The sequence below is a fragment of the Maniola jurtina genome, chromosome 14 (assembly GCF_905333055.1).
Source record: "Maniola jurtina chromosome 14, ilManJurt1.1, whole genome shotgun sequence".
Taxonomy (NCBI): Eukaryota; Metazoa; Arthropoda; class Insecta; order Lepidoptera; family Nymphalidae; genus Maniola; species Maniola jurtina.
Genome location: NC_060042.1, coordinates 6,992,427 through 7,010,910, shown reverse-complemented (window position 1 = coordinate 7,010,910; position 18,484 = coordinate 6,992,427). Strand labels below are relative to the sequence as shown.

The window sequence follows — 18,484 nt, the reverse complement described above, 5'->3', positions numbered from 1 at the left end:
GTGAGTGCCTAGGAACCCCGAGCGCGCGAAGGTTTCTATCACCACTCTATACCCCCCCCCCCCCCCCCCCCATATCCATACTACCGTCGTGCGTGACTTTTAGCTCGCTACGCTCGTGATTCTAAGTTAGAATCCTGAGTGTAGTGGGGATTCAAAGGCACAAGGAACAAAAAGTTTGCTATTGTGTGATACATGCAACTTTTAAGCTCACTAGTTAAAAAGGGCACCTTTGCTGTCTAAAACCAGTGAGCAAAAGTTGTTTTTGCTCACTCAGAAAAAGTGATGAATTTTTCTTAGGATAAGATTTTTGAAGAAGTTTGAGTGCTTCATTTGCTCGAATTCAATACATTACACTCGCGCCAAATAACTACTTTGCAGCCTTGTAAAACAAATATCAATTACCTACTTAACATACATACAGACAGAGTGATTAATAGAAAACACAAGTTTTTTCAATTCAAATAGTTAAGTTTATTAAGGATTTTTTTAATTTATTGGAACAAACGTCTAATGGAGTTTTCTTTTCCTTGTTGATTACGTTCAAATTCGCCCCAGCTTGAACTAACATACATGCAGTAGCTTCTCTGTCCTCTTCACAAGCTAAATGTCTGGAAAAACATGGTTTATGTCATGGTGGAGATGATACTTATCGTTTCAGATGTGGTCATTATGAAAAGCTGAGATAAATGTATTACTTAAGTAAAATCTAGTTACTCGTACTTACAATGCTGTGCAACCAGTAGAGTCACTTAGATCTACTTGAATTAATGGACTCGCCAAAAGCAATTCAACTATATTGGATCTTCCCTGGGCAGCAGCTCTGTGGAGTGGTGTGGCACCCAGTATATCTACCTCATTTATATTAGCATCAGCATCAATTAATAATTTTGCTACCTAAAACAATTCAGTTAAATTTACCACCTGTTCTACTAAAGGTGCACTTCTAATTTAGGTGTGGTGCGAGGACGCATGAGACAAGGTAACTGCACTGTTCATGTGGTGAGACAAGGTAACTACATTGTTCAAGCGGTCCTGTAGTGTAAGTATAATATATATATCGCAGCGAAATGGTATAAGCCGGGAGTCAGCCGAATCCCTTAGGGCAGAGTTTCTAAAAGTGAGGTCCATAGACCCCTTAGGGGTCCATAACATGTGTACTTGGGATCCGCAGCAACTCAGTAAGCCCTGCCTTGCTTTGGCTCGCGCGCCGCCCACGCCTCACTGGCCGACCATGTAATCGATCATGATTTTTTCTTTGTATGAGTTAGTCATAGTAAATAGTTGAAACTACCAATATAACTGATTTTTAAAATTCACTGTTTATTTTTTCCCCTGAATCAGGTTTGACAGGGGTCCATAAAATTTTAACATTCTGCAAGTGGTCCATGGCTGCCAAAAATTTAGGAAACCCTGCCTTTGGGATATAATTTTAAACTATTTCACTAAACAAATCTAGTGAATCATAAAATACTGAGCATCTGATAATATTACCCAATAGAACCTAAGTGCCCTTCTTCCTCAGGGATTTAACAATTACATTGAATGTGGTTCAGGATGAAATCTAAGTACCAAAATCTAAAGTTAGGTTAGGTTAGATTCGAACATAAATATTCATGTGCCTAGCCGCAGGTGGGCACTTAGGTTATCTTGAGTAATATACATAATATATAATCAATTAGGTTTTCACTAGACAAAATCTGATCATCCCGAACCCATGCAGTCTTATCTATCCTACCCCTAGAGTATTTTAGTGACGAAGAAAGTCGGTCAGTTCGGTCTGTCATTACATTTCATAAACTATGCTCAATATTCTATCACTGTTTAGTGAAGTTCACTAATTGAGTTGTTCTTGTTGAGACATATATATGTATATTACAAAGCTATAGAAAAATATTAAAAAATAATTACAAGGAGCAAATACAACATTCTGATGTAACAATATAAATTGTAATAAGTACCTCTATATGTCCTTTTGAACATGCATAATGTAAAGATGATTGGCCACGATTTGATTTGTGATTTACATTAGCTCCTTTTCCAATTAGAAGTCTTACAACCTCTAACCTGCCAGCAGAAGAGGCTAATAATAATGGAGTACAGTTTGTGTCATCATTTGGGTCAATAGGGCTACCCAAATCTATGAGAAAATCCACAAGATTTTCATTGCCACCCAAGGCGGCCCAATGAATAAGTAGTCTGTTATTCTAAAAACAATGAACACAAAAAATGAAAATTCTGAACATGTGAACAAAGTGTAACAAAGACTAACATGCGTCAATGGTCAATTTTTTTGTATATTAGATAATTAATAAGCTTAGGTTAAAATTAAACTACTTATTAGTCATAGTATTAGTTATTTCTTTAGAGGTATGGGACCCTAAAAAATAAAATAATATTCTAAAAAGTATTTAAAAAAATTGGATTATGACCAAATAATGATCATGATTTGTTGAATGGTGATGGTGGTTTTTTGATTAAATAACAATAAAGCAATTTATGATAAAATATTGTAGTACTAACTGTGTCTGCAACTGCTATTAAGGATTTATTTTCGTCAATTTTAACTTTAACTTGATTGAAATCACCTTTATATGCTTTTTCATAAACAGTGCCTATAGACATATTTATTTATAGGCAAGACCACAGGGTAAACTTCCCACCTTGATTGGAATAATCAAGGAATACAAATAGGTACTCTCTAACGAGATATTAACGACGTTAAATTAATCAATTCAATGTATTAACCATGTAATAACCGAATACCAATTTACAACGCAAGTCTCAAAATTCAAAATCATGGACCAGACCTGTGGACCATAGAGTAGGATTATATTTGGACCAGACGGCAGACCAGTGACCACCCACCACGGCCGTCATACGTCAAAGACCAAAGAGTATATATACACTAAGTAAAAGACTATAGACCAAGCGTGATGCCTGCGCCAGACGCTTGACAAACAGCAAACAACAAGCATCTGAAAGGGTGCGTATGCTTGCCAATGCTTTGGAACGTTCCGATTGGCAGGAAAGCCATAGCTGTGGTGTTTACCGATGCTTGACGTTCGTTGTTAACCACTACACAAGCGTAAAGTACCAGCCGTGAAGACACGGTGCGACTTTTGCTATTTGCCGCAAGCATGTGGTGCTGCCATAACATTGCATTATCATGCACTCAAATTACAAAATGAGAACTCACTCGACGCAGTCGCCATTGCTCGCCATCCGTTGACAATTAATGACAAGATACTTGTATAATATATTCCGATATATTCAATACAGAGTATATTATCCTAAATGTATTGGTCTGTGGAATAGGTATAATTGTGGACTTCGTTTGTGTTGGCGTTTGCTGGCGCGTTCGCGGTTACGCGTTCTCTTTTGTCTGGCTTCAGTGATTAGCCAATGTCAAGATTGATTACAAGTTACGGAAACTATAATATGTTTAAGTATGGACTTCGTCTGTGCCGGCGACCCCCGACATACGCGCGGCGCCCCTTTAGAGCGCTTCCACCAATAAACACCAGCAGAACACAAAAACCAGCCACTTCTAACAAAAAAACACTCCAAAAAGGCACCGCACGCGCGCCATCAAACGCCAACAAAGACGAAGTCTTTTTCTTTTTCTATGTGGAAGCTGAATAACATACCCAGCACATACTAAAATAAAAAGGAGAACGGTCATCTGTGACCCAGGCCCGACAGAAACGAGACATATCTCATTTTTTTTGGTATATTGTGTATTGTTAAATTACATATATTTTATATTCTAAATCAATGGCTAACACCAAAAAATATTGCCGTATGTTTTTGTTCAGGCGACACACAAAAAAATACAAAATGTCTATATTATCTATAAAATTCGCATATTTTTTATTTAATTAAATGACAATACAATAGCTATAGGATGTATCTAGATACAGTTAACTTATATAATTAATTAAAATCGTGGCATTTGATGATTTATTGCATAATATTAAGTTAAATGTACAAAAACGGTCACATACTTCCTGTCTACATGCTATCATAACGGCTCAGGTAGCCTGGCGGTGACAGAAACCAATCATGCTGTCTCTCTCTTTCATTAAAACACAGTGGCGGAGCGGAGGGGGTAGGGTAGGGGTGGGCCGCGGGGTGCACCGACGCAGCGCAGATGCAGGCGCAGTTCTTCGCTTTCTGTGTTGAGATCTGTGCGTTTTTGTATTCAAGGCTACATTTTTTCGACGTTTTTTGGCTTTCTCTTTACTGGACTTGATTTTTGTATTGTGAGTGGTTCGTTGATATGGCTAACAATATTAATAATTGTGCTGCGTGTGAACGTACACTTCGCCGTCGTCGTCCATACGTTCTCAATGAACGATTACTGGAAACACGAAGAGATTTCGTAGAGCAACTATTACGCATCGTTGGTGGTGAGGTATGTATCATTTTTATATTTGTAATTAAAGCCTTTCCCAATACAAAAGCGTGTCAAAAATGTAAAGTCAAGTGTTGATAGTTAGATACCTTTGTTAGTTAGGGTAAATAGACTACATCACTCATTATACAGTCCGTACACTCGTAGAAAACTGGTTATCGGCGCGGCGCCGATCTGCCAGCGCTTATCGAAACCGGTCCATGCAGGACGCAGGTAATCGGCGCTCTGGCAGTCTCAATTAGATTTAGTTTGATTTCACCATACCTACCTATATGATGGGATTAAGTCGTTGTGTATTTATATTAATGTTGTGTATTTATATTTTGTGACAGATAACTTTTGATGGGACTCGGTCGATTTGCCACTCGTGTCGGCATAGAATCGACGCTGCAATTAATCAAGAGCGACAAGTCCCAGCAGCTCCTGTCCTACCAGCTGCTGTTGTAAATGTACAAGGCGTTCGACGTGCACCTAATACGGCTCGGCGATGTTTAATTGACAACTGCAACAACAGTTCTCTGCTTCAAGTGCCTAATTCGGTGAAGGTACAACTCCTTAGCTATTATCACTTTTACGTACCAAATCTTGCCCGCATTTGCCAACGGCATTTACTACACATGGCGATAGAAGAGATACCGGAAAATATAACAAATCAAATGACCGACTTGAATGCGGAGAGTGTTGGCGACATCATCAACATGTATACACAAGCTTTGGAACAAAGGTCACAGTTCAATGTAGATGACGTTTCTGACGACGAGTTAAGCTTTTGGACTGGAAGAAACAGAGCCACGTTCAACGATTTGCTGAGTCAAATACCAAGCCTTAATCGGTCCTCAAGTACTCCACGAAATGATTTGGCTATCTACTTGTGCAAAATTCGATCAGGGGAGCCGAATAATAGAATCGCTTCACTTTTTAATATAACCGAGCGAACTATTGGAAGAAAAATACATAAAGTCAGGCAGTGTCTCATTACTGACTTTGTTCCATTGCACCTAGGTTTAGACCATATAACCAGGGACGAAGTAATAGCCCACAACCGGGTTTTACCAAATGTTTTGTTTGGTAACGAAGAGTCACCAAAAGCAATAGTTACATTCGATGGAACCTACATATACATAGAAAAAAGTTCTAACTTTTTATTTCAACGCCGCAGTTACAGCCTTCATAAGTTCAGAAACTTAATAAAACCATTCATGATCGTGTGCGCGGATGGATATATTTTGGATGTAACAGGTCCGTACTCTGCACGGACTACCGATGCTGATATAATGAAAATGATATTGCAAAACCATGATGGACCCATTGAAGACGGACCGTTCCACTTTTTTTTCCATGAAGGAGACTCATTTATTTTGGACCGAGGCTTTCGGGATTCAATACCTTTAATAGAAACATATGGTTATGTTGCTCACATGCCGCCAACCAAACAACCACAAGACACGCAATTAAGCACCGAACAAGCTAATAAATCACGACTCATTACAATGGTGCGATGGGTCGTGGAAACTATAAACGGGAGATTCAAGCGCGACTTCAAGATCTTTAAAAACAGAGTATTCAACAAACATGTGCCGCATTTTGAAGATTTTAAAATTGCTGCAGCTTTAATTAATTATTTTCAAGAACCTTACGGAGACAGTCCATACACAGAAGATTTCATTGAAATAATTAATCAAAATATACAACGCCCCAATCGATTATTTGAGTATGTGGAGGAAAATAATCTAAACCGACAAAGAGTGTCGTTTCACAGGATGACTGGAAATGATCCGGATATTGAACATTTTCCACAATTAACAATTGAAGAGTTAATTAAATTCTCAATCGGCACCTATCACGTGAAGTTAGCACGGTCGTATTGCAGTGAGCATTTGAAAGCCGCGGGAGTATATAATATGGAATTATATAGACATCCAACGGCAATAGAGGGCAGAAACAATAATACTTTAATCAGGTGCAGAATCCATTCGCGACACGTTACGACAAAAATATATTATACTTATATTATGTTTGATGAGAATGTAAATGGAAGAAACGCAATAACGGAATATTACTGCACATGCTATCATGGTAAAAGGACATTGGGAAGTTGCGCACACGTCATTAGTGTTGTATATTACCTAGGGTGGGCTAGACATCGAGATCACTTTGACCACCCAGCAATGGGTATGGATTATGTTTTAAGAGATATAGAAATTCAATAAAACTTTATATCGAGATACCTATTAGTTTTATTTTTATTTGTTTCAATCCTGAAACCCAATGATTGGTTTCTGTCACCGCCAGGCTACCTGAGCCGTTATGATAGCATGTAGACAGTAAGTATGTGACCATTTTTGTACATTTAACTTAATATTATGCAATAAATCATCAAATGCCACGATTTTAATTAATCATATAAGTTAACTGTATTTAGATACATCCTATAGCTATTGTATTGTCATTTAATTAAAAATAAATATGCGAATTTTATAGATAATAGACACTTTGTATTTTTTTGTGTATCGCCTGAACAAAAACATACGGCAATATTTTTTGGCGTTAGCCATTGATTTAGAATATAAAATATATGTAATTTAACAATACACGATATACCAAAAAAAATGAGATATGTCTCGTTTCTGTCGGGCCTGGGTTTTTTTTGTATGGGGCGTGACCGTTCTCCTTTAGCTTTGATCTGAAAGCATGCAATAATTTTTTAGTATCAGCCAACTTATAATTTATTGTTACCATAGATTGTTACTGCAGGTATAAAGGGTGCGTAAAACACCAGCAGAACACAAAAACCGGCCACGTCTAAAAAAAAACATTCCAAAAAGGCATAACACGCGCGCCAGCATACGCCACTACAGACGAAGTCCGACATCCGACTTATACACAGATCACTACCTAGTTATATAGTTTCCCCATAGACTTGACCACTTGACGTGCACTTGACATTGGCTAATCTATGTAAAGCCAGACGAGAGAAAAAAATTGATAATTGCTTGTTTTGACTTTTGACTTTTGATTTGTTTTGGTGAAGGTTTTGAGGTAAAGAAAATTTTACTTTGAAATCAAAACGACGAATATATATTGTCTTTCTCTGATGAATTATATTTCGTACTGAAGCATTCTTGAGGTGAATCGTGATTAATAAATTACTGTGTTTATTATAGGTAGTTAGGTATTGCATTGAAGTAAAATCACAGAACTCCAAATAAATAGTAAAATAATACACAGAGTACGTTGATTGTAAAATAGTGTTTAGTATTTTGCAGCAGCTGATTTACATTGCTACACATTATCTAAATATTTAAATAGGATTTAAAAGTTTCGTGTTCAATAAAGTTCTTAAAAATGGACACTATATCAAACGTTCATTTTAATTATTACTTTCTGATCGGTGGTTTATTTCTTGGTTACCTTGTTTATCGTATTATACATTCACTTTTGGGAGATAATACGTATATACAAACGAAATATAGAGTCCGGGGTCATACTTGGAGAAGCATTGATTGTAATAAATCAATACCATACAACATTTATGTAAGTATTTTAGGAACTAGACAAAATAGTATTTTAATTAAACTACTGAAGTACTTAAAACAGTTAGCCTACAAAGTCAAACGAATATTTTTCAACTCATTTTTAGTGTACAGTTTGCAGCAAACTTATGTTACCTCTAGTGGGCTTATTCTGCGAATGCTGTGCAGTGAGTGCATGCAAAAAGTGTCATCGCATGATTGATAAGAAATTTCGATGCAAACAAATAACATGGCCGATTGACAAGACCTTCCATCATCTTTGGGTTAATGGTAAATAATTAAGAGGACTCTAATTCACAGGATAATAGAATAGTAGTAGAACTTTACCATTATCAATATTATCTTCTTTATAATTAAGCTGATTAATGGAAAGTCATTCAGAGATTTTTTCTTTGTTGTCTGTAACCTGGTGATAAATGAATGAAAGAATATGTAGTGTGTGTGCACTACATAACCTTTCCATTCTTTCCAAAGAAGATTTCCTTTGGAAAGGATGGACAAGGATGGACTTGAGAACTGGAGTTAAGCTACTAGGTCAAGTTTAATATTATTTTTGAATAAATCAAGGATGCTAAATTTGTTTAGTGGATTTCTTCAATTCATCCTTGGATCCTAAGGACCAACCCTGCCAAAGGGATTATTTTGTTCATGAAATACTAAGTATATATAAATGGTCTTACTAATGGGACTGGAAATAATCCTATTCTTCTCTTTATCTTTGAAAAAAGTATATTTTTTAAAACTCAAATCTGCAAAAATTATAACTACAAACACAAACATTATTAACTTTATATGAAGTACTTTTGACTAATTGCAGTTTTCTTTGTATAGTGGGAACAGCTACCAAAGACCATGTTGATCAAAGTGAGGATGCTGAGCATTTAAATAAATATTTTTGCTCCTGGTGCCAAAGAACTAGAGTCAGTCAAGAAAATTTAATAGATATTACTGAGGTAAGCAGAGTCTAACTAAAAATGTGCAAATGTGTCTGCCACCTTTTTATAATTTGCCCGCTGAACCCATCTTGACTACTGCATGCAGCTTGTATTCTAGAGTCAGACACAGGTTTTATTTTATATAAAATACCTTAGTCCCACAAAATATAAGAAAATAATATTATAATGGTACTTAACATATTTACTAACTTTTACTTTTTGATTTTTTATTTTAGCCATGTGATTTCCAAAAGTACAAAAATATTATTATTCCACCTACAAATGTACTAGTTGAAAAAGGAAAAATTGTAAATATTAAACCCCTACCCAATGATAACTGGGAGCCATTGATAATTTTTGGTAAGTGTTTATGAAATATTAATTTATTTGTCTGTAGGTAGTTAGATACACAATATTAAAAATATAATAATATCTTGTTGCAGCTAATAGAAAATCTGGCAGTAATAGAAGTGATGAGGTTCTTTCAATTTTCAGAGGTCTTCTTAATCCTCTTCAGGTTTGTTTGACTTGCATAATACTAGATGATGCCTGCGACTATGTCTGAGTAGAGTTGTTTTATTTAATAAAATCCTGTGGGAACTTTTTGTTTTTCTGGTCTAAGAAGTAGCCCATGTTTGTAATGCAATAAACACAGAGACCCGTACATAAGAAAATATAAAAGATACGAGTTATTATGAAAAGTTATGAAAAACAAAATACAGTGTTGCCTTATAGGTGATTGACATCAGTGCCACATCGCCGGAGCGCGCCGTGCGCTGGCTGCCGAGCAGGTGTCGCGTGCTGGTCGCGGGCGGCGACGGAACTGTCGCGTGGGTCCTCAACGCGTTGCACTCCGCCCCACATATCAAGGTTACACAGTCGGCTCATAGGTGATTGACAACAGTGCCACAACTTGTCTAGAAACTTGAGATTTTGTATGGAAGCTCTTTCTACGTTGTAGGCTTGTATCAAATAATGCATCTAATTATATAATTTATAGCCCGCTACTTTGTCCGCGTAGATTTAGGTTTTAACATTGCCATGGTTACTGTTTTTTTGGAATGAAAGCTATCTTTACGAAATGTCGTCAAAATGGGCGGTTATAAGTTATAACAGAGCAGACCGACAGACACTTTTACGTGTGTTGTACTTATATGTGTGGATATGAACTGTTGCATATTTACTAGGCTTGCCTAACTTTAAGTGTATAATATATTAGGTATACTATTACAGGCTTCAGTAGGCATTTTGCCGATGGGCACCGGCAACGATCTGGCGCGAGCGCTGGGCTGGGGAGCGTCCTGTTCAGACCTCGATGCACATTCCATTATCACATCGTTGAAGCAAGCAGATGAACAAATTTTAGACAGGTGAAAATTAAGGCTGTATGTACAATAACAGAATATACCTTGTAACCAATGGGGTGCCAATGGGATTCTATTACTAAGCCTCTACTGTCCGTCCGTCCGCCCGTCTGTTTGTCAGCGGCCTGTATCTCATCAACCAGGGACAACCCTCCACCTCTCACGGCCCCACCAACCTGTAGGTTATATTATGGGTCGAACCGCGGGAGGGCGTTCGTTCGGTACTTGGCGTTTTCCCGGGGCGCCGACTTCCTACAAATCTATCTTATGAACTGTTATGCATTAGGTGGAGAGTTGAAATTTTTACAGAATGTGTATTTCTATTGTCACTACAACAAATACTAATTTTCAAAATGACAGCTTTGTAAATATAAAAAAATTAAAAAGTGAATAATCTCGTACAATTCTAACTCTAACAAAACCTTCGTGTGCGAGTCCAATTCGCACTTGACTGGTTTTTTTAGGTGGTAATCCATTCATATTGAAGTGAAGAGGCTTTATTTTTTTTATAAGAAACTCATTGGTAGAATTATTTCAGATGGAAGATCACCATAAAGCCAAGACAAGGTCGGCTGGGGCGGCTGCGCAGTTCGCGCGTGCTGTACGCGTACAACTACGCGAGCATCGGCGTGGACGCGCAGGTCGCGCTCGACTTCCACCGCGCGCGCTCGCAATTCCTGTACCGGTACGCGAGCCGGTACCTCAACTACGTGAGTCTTCTGTAAAGCCTAGGCAAGGTTAGCTGGGGTGGTTACACAGCTAGGGCGTGCTCTTTCATTTTTGAAATTTGTCTTATAACTTGTTACTTCTATTATAAGTCGAAGTATACATTGCTTGTAGATAGCGTATGCCTTGCTGGGAGTGGGGCGCGCGCTAGACGACGGCGGCTGCGGCGGGCTGGAGCGGCGGCTGCGCGTGCAGGCGGGCACGCACGCGCTGCAGCTGCCGCCGCTGCAGGCGCTCGTAGCGCTCAACATACCCTCGTGGGGCGCCGGCGTCGACCTCTGGAGTGAGTGCGTTAAGGCAGATCCACACCTGCGCATGCGCATGATAAGAACTTGATGTGGACGTGGCCATGAGTTGTTTGCGTGCATGTTGTACAAGTCACGGCGTGTAAATGTTCGTCAGTTTTCGGGAATAAGTACAAACATGATATATGCGTTCGCTACATACAATTGCGCACAGAGAGTGATACGGCTATAAATGTTCGATACGGCTCGTGCGCGTGTGCAGGTGTGGATCTACTTTTACTTGTGCCACGGAGCAATTTATCATATTAACCGGCACGAGCATTCGTGCGAACGCACTGGTTTGGAGCGGGCGCTTTCTCAATAATTGATAAAAGTTTTTTGTTTACCCACACCAAAATAATAAAATGGGAATATGAGTGAATTTAGTAAGGAAATGGAGTGCGAACGTTATATTTCGTGTGAAAATGAATTTGACGAAAGTGTACGATGCGAAAAAAGGCAACGGGAAAAAAGTTTGCGTGACAGTAGCGGCGCGAGTATTGACGAAGAAGGATTTACAATGGTAGCGCGGCGGCGTACAAAACGTCTCGCTGTACGCAAGTCGGGTAGTAGTGATTTGAATGATGACATCGATATGATGGGACAAACACAAGAAAATGAGAAGATTGAGGTGAGTGTTACGTCAAAGGAAATTTTGCCTAAACAAATGGCACTAGCGAAACTATTACGATCAGAAAATATACTAAGCATATTGAGTATTAAATATAAAAGTCCTTTTAAAGTTTTGATAGAGTTTGGTGACAAAGAAAATGCTCATAAACTACTAAGCAATAAAAGGTTTGCGGAAGCAGATTATAGATGTCAATTAACAGAGGGGTTGCAAATGATATTCGGTGTAGTACGAAATATTGATTTAGATGTTCAAGAAGAAGAAATGCTCGCGAGTTTTGAAAGTGAATTCGAAATTTTATCTATTAAGAGATTAAGGAGATGTTTAGAAAATGGTGACTGGATTGAGAGTGAATCAGTAAGGGTGTGTTTTAAGAGTCCTACCTTACCCTCGTATATACTGATATACGGGTGCAGATTTAAGGTGGAACCATTCACATTTCCTGTCACGCAGTGCTCTTCCTGCTGGCGCTATGGCCACACAAAGAAATTTTGTCCAAGAAAGAAGGATTTTTGCCCAAAATGTGGAGAACAACACTCAAATTGTGAGACCAAGATATATTCTTGCATTAACTGCAATGGGAATCATATGGCACTTGAAAGAATGTCCTGTCCAGTATTTCTCAAAGAAAAGGAGATCAGGAAGATTATGTGTGAGGAAAACTGTAAATATCGACAGGCTTTGCTTATATATTATGATAAAAAGAAATTAAGTGATAGACGTCAGCGTTATAATATGAACGAAACAAATGAAGAATTCAACAATCGTAACGTAAATTATAATGAGACGAATTTGAATAAGACTTATAGAGATGTTCTAGTTACTGAAGCTGAAATTCATAATGAGAAGAAAGAAGAGTCATCAGATAGTGAAATAGAAATGGAGAATATTGAGACGGTACAGACTGGGTCACAGAAAGAAAAAAAAAGGAAGAAAAAAGGAAGTAAGGTAGAACGTGTAGTTGGTGATACAGAATATATAGCTGAAAACACAGAAAGAGAAAGACGCCAAGGAGAAAATAGAGAAGAATATGAGAAGAGACATAAGAGATTTGACTTTGTAAGGTTGCTATTAAAAATTAAGGATGTGTGCTTTTCACAAACAAGTTTGGAGAATAAAATGAAATTAATTTTTAAAGTTATCATAGAGGAGATTAAAATGCTAGTAGTTGGATTGATCAATGATAATGACATGCTGAAAAATTTCTTTAGTATATTTCACAATGGATAGCTGCAACAATAGATGCACTTTAAACATTATGCAATGGAACTGCCAGAGTTTGTAAATAGTAAAATTAGTAGAAATAAGTTAGTTATAGCATTTAGACTTAGATCTGGACACGTGCCGTTAGGCAAGTTTAAATATTTAATGAGGAAAAGGGATTCTCCCAATTGTGAAGTATGTGGTAACGTAGATGATGTCTCACACTTGCTACTGGCATGTGTTCAGAATCACAATTTGAGAGAAACACTAATATGTGAACTAAATTTAAATTTTATGAATATTGGTATTTTCAACTGTATTTCAAACAAACCTTTGAGCGTTTCGGCAATGAAAGTGTATGAATTTGTTAGTGATTCTCTCAAATTGTTGTAGTTTTAGGTATATACCTAGTTTAATTTTAATTTAGATTGTACCGATGGGGCTGGCATATAGGACACCTATAAAAGCCCCTTAAAAATAATAGAATAAAAAAAAAAAAAAAAAAACCGGCACGAGACCGCAGCAGGTAGTCACTGCCCGACTCGGGCAAATTATGTATTCTATTCGCAAAGGTCGGGCGGTAGTCGTGGTCTTATACCTTCATACTAAAACTAATCATTTGACAGACGATTGTACAATCGTCCAAAATGTGGTGCTGGAGGCACCACAGGAGGAATGTTACGCATTCTGTGGTCGGCCAAACGCACAAATGTATCTATCCTGTCCCAACATGGTATAACGACTCTGCTTTCTTATTTCGGGCACATGCAGCGTGGGAATAACATCCTAGAGAAGCTGATTGTTACGGGCAACGCTGAGGGCAGAAGAGGGAGAGGCCGCCCACCAACAAGATGGTCTGACCAAATGAAGGAATCCGTGTCAGCTCTACGCAATCCCTAAAATGGCTACCTACAGAAGGAAATGGAACAACTGATCCATTCAAGGCCATTTTGCCAGGATCACGATAATCAGTAACGAAAGAACGACCGGAGAGTGTACAATCATTTCTGTCTGTTAACATAATGCAAATTTAATTTTTCAAGGTCTGGGCAGTGAAGATGAGGTTGGAGATCAGTACATGGATGATGGCAAACTTGAGGTAATATTTTTAGAATTTTTTCCAATACTAAATTAGTAATATTTTCCTTCACGTAATAATTCTGAAGGTTTCGTACCCATAGGGTACCAACGGGACCCTATTACTAAGACTCCGCTGTCCATCCGTCCTTCCGTCTGTCTGTTAGCGGGCTGTATCTCGTGAACCGTAATAGGTAGAGATCTGTAATTTTTACAGAATGTGTATTTCTATTGCCGCTATAACAACAAATAATAAAAATCCCGAAATGGCCGCCGTTATTCAAAATAAATAAATAAATAGTTTTATTTGTTGTGCAATGGTATAGAACCCTTCGTGTGTGAGTTCGAGTCATTGACCGGTTTTTTTTCAGAAAAATCATTTCATTATTTTGTCATAGCATAGCAGACATAACTGTAGCGAGTAAACAGACATACTACAAGATGTATGTCGGCCTCAGAATTCGAGTAGCAACTCCGCGAAACTATTGCATCTAAAACCTGTCACAATATTATGACCCTTTTCTATAAACATGGCACACACACCTAACCCATATGCGTAATCGTGCCACACGAATATGAATTAAGTTGCTAAACGACTTACGGTCTTTGACTGTACACAGGTAGTTGGCATTTCGTCGTCGTTCCACATAGCGCGGCTGCAGTGCGGCCTGGCCCAGCCTTATCGGTTCGCTCAAGCTTCTCATGTGTGGGTAAGTATCTCTGAGTCTCTGTGCGCCGTATACCTCATTTCTGAGGGTTGTGACCCCTAACCGTGAATCACATGATGATAAGAATTTTATTGGGATATTAGTGTGGTGGGTTCTCAGATTCTTTTGCACGCAACTACACTAAAAGAACCAAATGTCGACTTAGGTTTTCAGTCATTATCAGATTTTAGTTATGATAACCGGGACCAACGTGTTAACGCCAATGCAAGGAGGAAACGAAAAGGTCATATCTGGACTTCAAAGTCGGTCGTCCATCCCGTTAACCATTGTCTAGTGCCTATTTTTTTAAAATAAAAAATAGCGAGTAAAACGAGCAGGCGGGTCACCTGCATGCAGGTGTTAACTGATTACCGCCGCCCATAAACATTTGCAGCACCAGAGGTACCGCCGATGCGTTGTCTTGCCGGTCTTTCAGGAATTTGCCGGCCTAAGTTTGGAGCCGGAAAGTCCTTGAGTGGAGACCACGTATAAGCAAGCGTAGTGTGGGATGCCCTCTAGCACGATGAACTGGCGATATAAAGCGGCTGGCCGAAAGTGGCTGGATGAGGAAGACTGACAACCGGGTGTGGTGGCGCTCTTTAGGGAAGGCCTATCTCCAACAGTGGACATCCACAGGCTGATGATTATAATGTTAATAGTTTATTAAATGTTATTTTGGCAGATTGAGCTGGACGGCTGCTGCGCGATGCAAGTGGACGGCGAGCCGTGGATGCAGGGCTCGGCCTCCATACACATCGAGCCCGCGGGCCGGAGCACTATGCTGCGACAAAGCTCTCAGCAACATATGAGCGTAGAATAAACTGTCTGTCGTCACTGAGTTCTGCTGCATCGCTCTAGCACAGCACACAATAGCGACCTCCACAGTGCACACGTAGAGTTCGTACTGAGTATCTAGGACTGTGTTTTGAACCGCAGATAGATCCACGCGGATCCGACTGCGAGCCGAACTGTGTTGCGAATTTCGATTAAATGTAGCCATGGTTTGGATCGCGGTCCAGTCTGAGATTCCGTGCTCACAGCCATCTGAACTCGACGATATCATCGCGAGACGTGACGACTCCGTGACGTTATACTCGTCCAGAGTCACTCGTCGTATCGCCGCGATAATATTGCTCTGTGTCCATAGAGTTTGGTATCGAATTTGGTGGAACGGCGAGATTATTCAAAAATTTTTTATTCAATTAAACTTTTAGAAGAATAATCTACCATACTACTACTATCGCCGCGATACTCTCGCCCGTGGTGATGGTGCCTTACTAAAATCTAAACGCAAATGCCAAAAGGGGACCCATAACACTTGAGATATTCTTTACAATTATTGACCTTTCGATTTTAGTATTCTTCCATTTCTAGTCGATAGTATTCGAGTAGACTAGACTATTTCGTTCTTTTTAGAGATGATGCTATTTAAACGTAGAGGCTATGCTTGAACAATGCAACATAATTTAACGACGACGACAAAAACTTGACCAGGCTATAAAGAGAGGAACGTTTTGTATTATGGAATAATTTACAAATAGCGCGACCATTTTGTAGATCTGATGTTTACACAGTTTTTTTATCATAATTATAATCTTCGATTTTTAATGATATAAAACGTAAGTGCGTCAAAGAATATAAATAGAACATGTTTTTACAAATACTCAGAATATTGTCATAACTTATTATATGGTAATATTGCTATATCACCAACTGTACCTGTTTATTTTAAATGTGGCCTCATTATTTTCAGGCTATCTAACAAACTTTATAATAATCTCAGTGTAATTCCATTTTAGACTAAGCAATAGATAGTAATTATTGTGTGAATTATATAGTGAATATTTAGTTAATAGCTAGCGCACTCGTACCATAGGTGTTGACCCCAGTTGCATAATATTGTAAACCTTTGGAGGCTCAGAACTATCTGAGCTGACGGAAAACATGATGGGTAACCCAAAATATGTCCTTGTAATGTGAGTTATTCGAAATTAAATTAGAAAACATAGTTTCGTTTGTAATTGGTTGGTGACTCAAAATGGTTAGCGCCCACTGAGATTTTTGTCTCTATCATTTGTATGGAATTACGTAACAGAGAGAGTGCTATACTAACTTCTTTCCGCGGGTAGCCGGTAGAGTATTAGTAAAGTAAGGTTGAGATCTACAGAGCGTAGGTACCTACTTTGACTTTTCGCAGATCTAAAACAAGACTTATATGACATAAATCTATCTCATTTTAACTAGAAGTTAAAAAGCTTTGTCTTCTTTCACATAAATGTGACTTGTTTTTGAGCGTAGACAAAGTACCTACGCTCAGCCTCAGCTTGTTATTATTATTGCTGTTAGTGTATCCGCGAAGTTTGTGCGCTAGCCACTTGTAATACAAAGTATAAAAGGTGTTTGTGTTATATCTATGAACTTATGGTGCAAGATGTTATCGTCCAAAGATTTTAGATATAAATTGTATTCCTATTGTTGTGATGGCTATTGTATCAAAAAAATAAATGAAATAATATGAAAGTAAAAATATATTATTTACATCACCTAAAGACCTACAGTATCAGACCCATTCCCTCCTTTCCATTCGTCAGTTTCTACAGCACTATTAACACTAGCGCGCTCCACAGTGCATTCCATACGAACAGTTAGTTTTGATTATTATTATTAATCAATGAAACTCAAGATTTGTAGTTGTGTTCTAGGAACAAATATACATATTATGTGCTTTTGCAGATTTCTGTAAAAAAGTGGTTTTAAAATTACGTAGCTTTAATTTTTACGAAAACCTGACAAACCGTTACAGATATTTGTTTCTAAGAATATCTACGAAATTTCTTGAGTGACTGAGTTTGTGTGGAAAGCGCTGGAGAATGCGCAAGTGTTATTTCTTTCTTTTGACCACAGACTTCGGTGTTTTCACCGATAGACTGTATGTCGGAAACGTAAAAAAATAAAAACAATATCATAATAATATTCAACACTTTATTACACAACCGCATTTAGTATGGACATCTATTTCTGCCTGAAATTTGCAACAACATTTAGATAATGAACCTACATGACTAGTGAATCTAGTATAATAGGTATCATAATGCAGAATAATATGTGTATTACAAACTCCACATTAATTTGCGTAATGATAATGAATGAATAGAATTGCATAATATATTTTCACATTTATCGTTTTATAATAATACAGAGGTACCTATATGTAATAGGATTGACAGTCACAACAATTTTATATAAACTTTCATGAATTATAAGCTTTCTTCACAATGCTATATAATAATATGTATTTATTTAGACAAAATATATTTTAACATTAGGTATTTAAAAATTGTACTTATGCATATTCTTGGCAGAATAGTTTTTATTACTGAGGAATGTTAGTCATCTAAAAAAAGTCAAAAAATATATTAAACCACTATTAAAGTACCTAGGTAACTCGATTTCATTACAGGAATTTTTGGCTTAATGTTTTATTTAGATCTTCAATATTTTCGCGACATGCTAGTGTTATAAATTACCCTTTATAGGTAGGTATATTTTGAGCTAGGTATAGTTTGCTTAAAAAAACCTCGGAGAAACGCGTTAGCGACGCGGGAAACAC

The 18,484-nt window shown here is 37.9% G+C and overlaps 3 protein-coding genes across 5 annotated transcripts; 2 read left to right on the top strand and 1 right to left on the bottom strand.

Moving 5' to 3' along the window:
* Positions 1-456: 456 nt before the first annotated feature.
* Positions 457-2,858, bottom strand: LOC123871804 (26S proteasome non-ATPase regulatory subunit 10-like). Its single transcript, XM_045915765.1, has 5 exons — positions 2,845-2,858; positions 2,521-2,807; positions 1,959-2,204; positions 725-894; positions 457-608 (listed from the first exon to the last, which is right to left on the bottom strand). Exons 2-5 carry the CDS (start codon positions 2,620-2,622, stop codon positions 458-460), a joined length of 669 nt encoding a protein of 222 aa, XP_045771721.1. The 5' UTR covers positions 2,623-2,807; positions 2,845-2,858; the 3' UTR covers position 457.
* An 813-nt stretch (positions 2,859-3,671) lies between these two features.
* On the top strand, positions 3,672-6,604 carry LOC123872078. The gene is made up of 3 exons (XM_045916208.1): positions 3,672-4,414; positions 4,747-6,306; positions 6,545-6,604. The coding sequence occupies exons 1-3, from the start codon at positions 4,280-4,282 to the stop codon at positions 6,602-6,604; spliced, it is 1,755 nt and encodes a 584-aa protein (XP_045772164.1). The 5' UTR covers positions 3,672-4,279.
* An 823-nt stretch (positions 6,605-7,427) lies between these two features.
* Positions 7,428-16,064, top strand: LOC123871796 (diacylglycerol kinase epsilon). Of its 3 annotated transcripts, XM_045915748.1 has the most exons (13): positions 7,428-7,541; positions 7,671-7,948; positions 8,055-8,217; positions 8,779-8,900; positions 9,119-9,242; positions 9,326-9,399; positions 9,618-9,752; positions 10,116-10,252; positions 10,785-10,956; positions 11,087-11,255; positions 14,134-14,189; positions 14,788-14,877; positions 15,557-16,064. In XM_045915748.1, exons 2-13 carry the CDS (start codon positions 7,760-7,762, stop codon positions 15,692-15,694), a joined length of 1,569 nt encoding a protein of 522 aa, XP_045771704.1. In that variant the 5' UTR covers positions 7,428-7,541; positions 7,671-7,759; the 3' UTR covers positions 15,695-16,064. The 3 variants fall into 3 exon arrangements, with proteins under 3 accessions (XP_045771704.1, XP_045771703.1, XP_045771705.1); XM_045915747.1 differs by having other exon boundaries at positions 7,428-7,948; XM_045915749.1 differs by lacking the exons at positions 9,119-9,242; positions 9,326-9,399 and having other exon boundaries at positions 7,428-7,948.
* Positions 16,065-18,484: the final 2,420 nt, after the last annotated feature.